The sequence below is a fragment of the Cibotium barometz genome, chromosome 1, assembly GCF_041138505.1.
Source record: "Cibotium barometz isolate CiBa-2024 chromosome 1, ASM4113850v1, whole genome shotgun sequence".
NCBI lineage: Eukaryota > Viridiplantae > Streptophyta > Polypodiopsida > Cyatheales > Cibotiaceae > Cibotium > Cibotium barometz.
The window spans coordinates 19,517,524-19,523,575 of record NC_141046.1 but is presented as its reverse complement, the minus strand read 5'-3'; the positions used below and the strand labels follow the sequence as shown (position 1 = coordinate 19,523,575).

At 39.7% G+C, this 6,052-nt stretch overlaps 1 protein-coding gene across 1 annotated transcript; it reads right to left on the bottom strand.

Moving 5' to 3' along the window:
* Positions 1-1,339: 1,339 nt before the first annotated feature.
* LOC147641697 (xyloglucan galactosyltransferase KATAMARI1 homolog) lies at positions 1,340-3,247 on the bottom strand. The gene has a single exon (XM_086816527.1). It carries the CDS (start codon positions 3,231-3,233, stop codon positions 1,677-1,679), a length of 1,557 nt encoding a protein of 518 aa, XP_086672653.1. The 5' UTR covers positions 3,234-3,247; the 3' UTR covers positions 1,340-1,676.
* Positions 3,248-6,052: the final 2,805 nt, after the last annotated feature.

The following is a 6,052-nucleotide window of genomic DNA, read 5'->3' as shown; positions in this document are numbered from 1 at the left end:
CAACCTCTCTAAACATTCTGGCCCAAATTTCTTCCTGAGATAGACATTTAGGTAGAAGGAGAGCAATCCTGGCAGATGTATGAGTGGGAAGATGCACAATCCCCAACCCCCATCAGTTTTAGGTAGACTTATTTTATCCCAAGCTGACAAAACAGGTACCTTTTTAGCATTGGCTTTACTTCTCCACAGGAAGTCTCTAATAGGACTTATGATCCTTTTCCACTTTTCCAAATATTAATCACAGAAGCCAAGAACATAATATAAGCATTCAAGATTGGGTTGCAGATAGCAAGTCTGTCATGAAATGGAACTCTCACTCTTTCCCATTTCTTGAGTTTCACAAGGAATCTTTCAATGGCCCACTCAAAGAGTTGCTTATTAGTGACATCCACACCAAAGGGTACTCCTAGGTGACTGACAATCTGACCCCTCTTGATCACCTCACACCCCCATCTATCTAGTTCAAAGTCAATTCAATCTCTCCTCAACGGAATCAGATGATCTGTAATACAACAGACCTTGGTACATACTAGGAATCCCTAATAGAAGATTGTATGTAGGTGTGCCTAACTAAGGAAGTGAAGAGCAGGCTACCCAAGTTTGGACCCAGGACCAAGAGGTGGTATCTCAAGGAGAAACATCCTGTTTATACTTTTGTGGCATTTGTGGAAAATCCCTTGGGTACTAGACCTATGGTGAAGGTTTGGTCAAGCAAATATGTATTGGAAAAGCTCCCACCCAAAGGTTTCACCACTGAGCCTATGATGATAGCCTGTATGGAGTTAGGCTACCATGTGTCCTAGGAGGATGAAAGATGGGACATGCTTTGCAAATTACTGAATTGTAGTGTAAATATGACTTTGAGTAGGTTGGGGGTTCAAGAGAATTGTAAAAGGTCTCTATGATGTAAATATCTTCAGTGTTAATATCTTCAAATTACTGAATTGTAGTGTAAATATGACTTTGAGTAGGTTGGGGGTTCAAGAGAATTGTAAAAGGTCTCTATTATGTAAATATCTTCAGTGTTAATATTACAAATATTTTCCCCCAAAAAAAACGGTCTGATTATTCTAGTAAGTGATGTAGGTACTACACACAAGCAAAGTTAGCAAACGATAGCTAAAGGTTCTATACAATGATCTTGAGATGTCTTTAGTAATTATACTTCTATAGGCTATAATAAGGTCCGACGCACATTGAGATGTCCCTAGCAACGGCCCTTACATAGGGCATGGGGATCATGGGAAATCACGCACCACCTTTGGAACTTGGACGCCAGGCTCCAGAGTCCAATTTTTTTTAACACAATACTAATCCGGCAGCGTGAACGTGCACAAAATTTAAACCCAACTCCGACGTCCGACACAGATGGAAACACTTGTTTTTAGTAAGATACAACATTAAGCTTCCAAATGCACAAAGACTGCATGACCACCATGTTTTGTAAGATGGCATCTTTCAAATCCTTGATCAAGTAACTCATATTAATCGCCCTTATTCAGCTGCATTACTTTATGTTATGTGATGCGTTCTTCTCTGCATTATAACTCTCAATGGACCTGCACCTTGCCTTCTCTTCATAAGCTTAAACCTGTCACAAGTAGATCAAACCACACTACACACTTTTATTGGTATGAGACATGTCTCTGTATGGTGGAGCTCCATTTTCCTTCATCTCACCTTTCTATGCTTCTTTTGGTGCCAGTCACCTTCTTTATGAGGGCTTCCACAGCCACATCAAAAGCATCTTTGAGCTTCTCCAACTTGTGGTCAGGATGGGCATATATCAAGTTGGGTAACAGGCTTATCACTTTCTCCCTCATCTTTTGAACTTGTGCAGGTGGAATTTTGAGAAGAATCTGCTCAATGACTGCAGTTTTCCTCTTGATATCATCTTCAGGAATGAAGACTGAATAAGAACTGAAATTTTGTGGTAAATGCCAAGTGTACTGAGTGTATACTGTATAAGGATGGAAGAGAACAGGAATACAACCAGAAACCATAGAATCAAACACAGACCTTCTTGTGTAAGAATCTCCTGATGGCTGCAAGCAAAACTCTGACTCTTGGAACAGCTTCATCACAGTAGTGGGAGAGTTGCATCCACTCTTCCCTCTGTTACACTCTAAAAGCTTGCAAAACCTAGAATCCTTGCATTGCTCTATGAGTTCTCCCCTTATAGAGTCTGGAGACTCTGGTCTGGTAGCCCCAGCAAATGCAAACAGATTAACCCTTTTAAGAGCCCTCATTCTGCTTTGCCAATCAAATACTTCCGAGTCTGTGTAAGGGTGAAAATAAGTAGGATATGGTACTGCATGCTCAACATTGGAGGCCTTTATAATACCTTTCTCAATGAGGAGAACTGACACATTTTGCAAAGCAGGCAATTCTAAGAGTTTATTGCCCCAATCGCTTTCTCTATCAGTGGACCTTCTGAAATCCCAGCTGATCTTCCCAGTCACAAAAAAATGATCCTTCCCTGCCATTGATCTCCATTCTGGCTGTTTTGGCAGCCAATCTGACAAAGCATTAGGTAGATAGTCCCTGACAGAAACATTAGCACCCCAGAGATATCTAGAGATGTCTAAGCCTGCATAAAATGGCACATAGATGAGGGCAGCGTTTGAGGAGTTGCTTGTTAAGCAGTTGTATCTCTTCATTCTGCTGTGGAAGATGACATCCAAGATGAACTGTCCTGTTTTATACCATGAGTGATTACCATTATGTGGTGGTGTAAGGACACCATCATTATCTTGCAGTATAGGGCCAAGCCCACCATTAGAGGCAATGGTGCAGATGTTTATCCAATTGGGGCTATGGTGGAGGCAATTGGAAAGCAAATCCTGGTTAAACATGGGTGGGAGAGAATGGATGTATACATACTTGCCATGACAAGGGTCAGGCGAGGAAGAAGAAGATGATGATGATGATAATGATAATGGTGATGCCAATGCCGAGGTTGACTGCAACGATGATGAGGATGACGACGACGACCATGATGATTTTAGGGCTACGTCTAGCTGGGCTTCATGATCCGCAGTCTTCTTATGGCGTGAAGTTTGGGCTAAGAAGTTGATGACTGTCGAATATGGGGGCTGCACTACGGGGGGTTTGGTATAGCTGGTTTGGAAATTTAAGAGGGAGACAGCCCACCAGAAGAAAAAAACTGCAGCGATGGCAGCGCAGAAGCGGCTGTGAAGGAGATGGGGCGACTTAGATGCAGGTTTCTCCATGGCCACGATATTGCGAAGGCTTCACAACAGCACACCTCAAACTTCCAAGGTTGAAGGGCTGCAAGTCGATTATATGAACGAGTTACGAGTCGAGGAGCACATTGTCGCCACCTTGCGTTCCCACAAGACTCTCCGGCGACGACAAAAAAAATTAATGACGCCCGGTCCGCACTCCCATTATTGCCGGCAAATTGCTCCGACAAAGGCTCCTCGAGGCTCGATCCTCGCCTCACGTCGCCGCACGACGGACTTTCATAATTACATGGCTGCTGTTCCCAAAGAGCTGAGGACGGAGATGCCGACGGTTAGATCACAGCTTCTTTCACCACGTGCACGCGCGTAACGCTTGGACTCTAAACAGGAAAAAAAGCTTTGATAACTAGCCAGTGGGCAGTGGCCGCCTTGTTTGCACATGGATCCAGAGAAGCTCTAAGAGGGCAGATGGAACGGTTGAATATTTGCATGATCGCAGAATCATGTCCATCAATCGATAATAAATAATCAGCACATACACTAGCATAATTACCACAAATTAGAATGGCTCAATCCATCATATAGTCATCAGAGAGTCATCAACACAGATGCTCAACTCTACAAGCTTGGAGCTTCAATATATTGTGAAGAAAAAGAGCCTTAAGCATATGCTAAGCATCCAGGGTGCACTCCTAATTACATTGGTAAACTTTCTTGAAAATTTATATGTAACAGTTGCACTTAATTTACTTAACACAAAGAAACCTTACATACATACACATCCCACAAGATAAAAGCCAGCTTTGCACATTCATGAATATATATTCGGTCGGAATTTAAGGCAACAAAAATGTCAAAAAGACTACCTACTGTTGACTTTCTTTCCAACTAAATAAGAAAAACTTGTTGAAGTTAGTTCCAAATGAACAACTAAAATTTTGAAATGAGTGCAAGCTGGTACCCCCCATGATTGCATGGTGACTAAAAATAAAGATTGGAATACATTTAACATACATAGATGCACCACACATTCTAGATTTGAAACTAATGTGTACATGGTAGGCATTGCAAGTTTTCAGTACAAAGGCATTCACTTAAGAATATAGTAGACAGTTCATTGCCATTATGATACAAACTCATGCATGCATATTAGACAAGAACACAAGGTTCATTGCCATTATGGTATAAACTCATGCATGCATATTCATAGGTACATGAGTAAAGCTTATAGTATAATTTGTCATGTTATGAAGTGTAAATACAACACCAAGCCTTAAGGCCAATCAAAGGTTGACAAATAGACCAAATTTGTGTCTTTTCATGTAGCAATTTGTGGTAACTCAACAGCATCAACTACTTGGTCTTTCCTAAAAGATTTCCCAAAAGACAAGCCTTAAAGTATAATTTGTCATGTCATGAAGTGCAAATACAACAGCAAGCCTTAAGGCCGATCAAAGGTTGACAAATAGACCAAATTTGTGTCCTTTCATGTAGCAATTTGTGGTAACTCAAGAGCATCAACTACTTGGTCTTTCCTATTTAAAAGATTTCCCAAAAAAGAGAAGACTTTGAAATTGTGGCTAAAAACATTTGCTAGGTAGAAAATGACCACTTTATTAGATGAGGAAAATAATAAAATAATAGACAAATACAAAAGGCTACAAGAAGACTAAACGGCATAAGAAAACATCATTCATTCTCCTCCATACATAGCTATTAGACACACATCAAAGAGCCAACACTTAGTGTGGGGTTCCTGAAAATGTGCCAGCTGGAAGTAGTGTCTCTACAAATGGGCCAAGAAGGCAAGCCCTCATGCTAATCTATCATTGGCAGCAATAGTCATACTGAACATAGGGCTTGTAAATGTGATTCCAAGGTATACATATTTTGGCACAATCTCCACTCGTGCCTCTTTGAATAGGAATGATAGCCATAATGTGGTCTGGCGATTAGTGCAAAATATCATCAATTAAATTTCATGCTTTACATTCTAAAAAAAGACACTTGAATCATCTTTTGAAGATAGAAGTATATAATTTTTCTACCCCACTCACACAGAAAGGCATATTAAACTTCTCACATATAATTTTGACATCTTAAATGGCACTTTTGTGCTGCCATTTCTACACTCACCATATTTTCAAGATGCCATTTATTATGAAATATTTTTTTCATTTATTGTGACATTATTTTTACCATTTTTATTGACATTAAAGTTACCAATTTTTTCCATTTTTTGTTACATTAACTTTTCCTTTTGTAGTGGCATAATACTTTCCATTACTTTCACCAATTTTTTTTCATTCTTTGTGACATTGATTTGTACTTGAAAGTGACATTTTTTAATCATTATTTGTGAAATTGATTTACCCTTAAAGTGATTAAATTTTCCACTCATTTTGATAATTTGTTTGCCATTTATTTTGACACTCATTTTATCTTTTTTTAGTGAAGATGTATTTATATTAATAATATGAAAAGAGTACATATAAACCGTGGGTTAGTCTTCTCAAACAATCAAGAGAAGAACTACCCCATAGAAACTTTATCCAATATCCTCTTAGTGAGTAGTTTCATTGTATCTGACTCCCATCTGTTTACACTCACACCAAACTAGCAATGTTAGCTTTCACTAAACAGATAACTTTCTTAGGATCTACACTTTGCGTGCCATCATTAACAAAGACCAGAGTGTTCCTCGTAGACCAAATCTCCCACACGCATGTGAATCTTGCAAATCCAAAAAGGCTATTACTCTCCTCTACTGTGTCCAAAAGGATCTTAATGTCGGGCATCCCAAAAGGCATGCTTGAAATCCTTGATGGCTGCTTTCCATCTTGGGC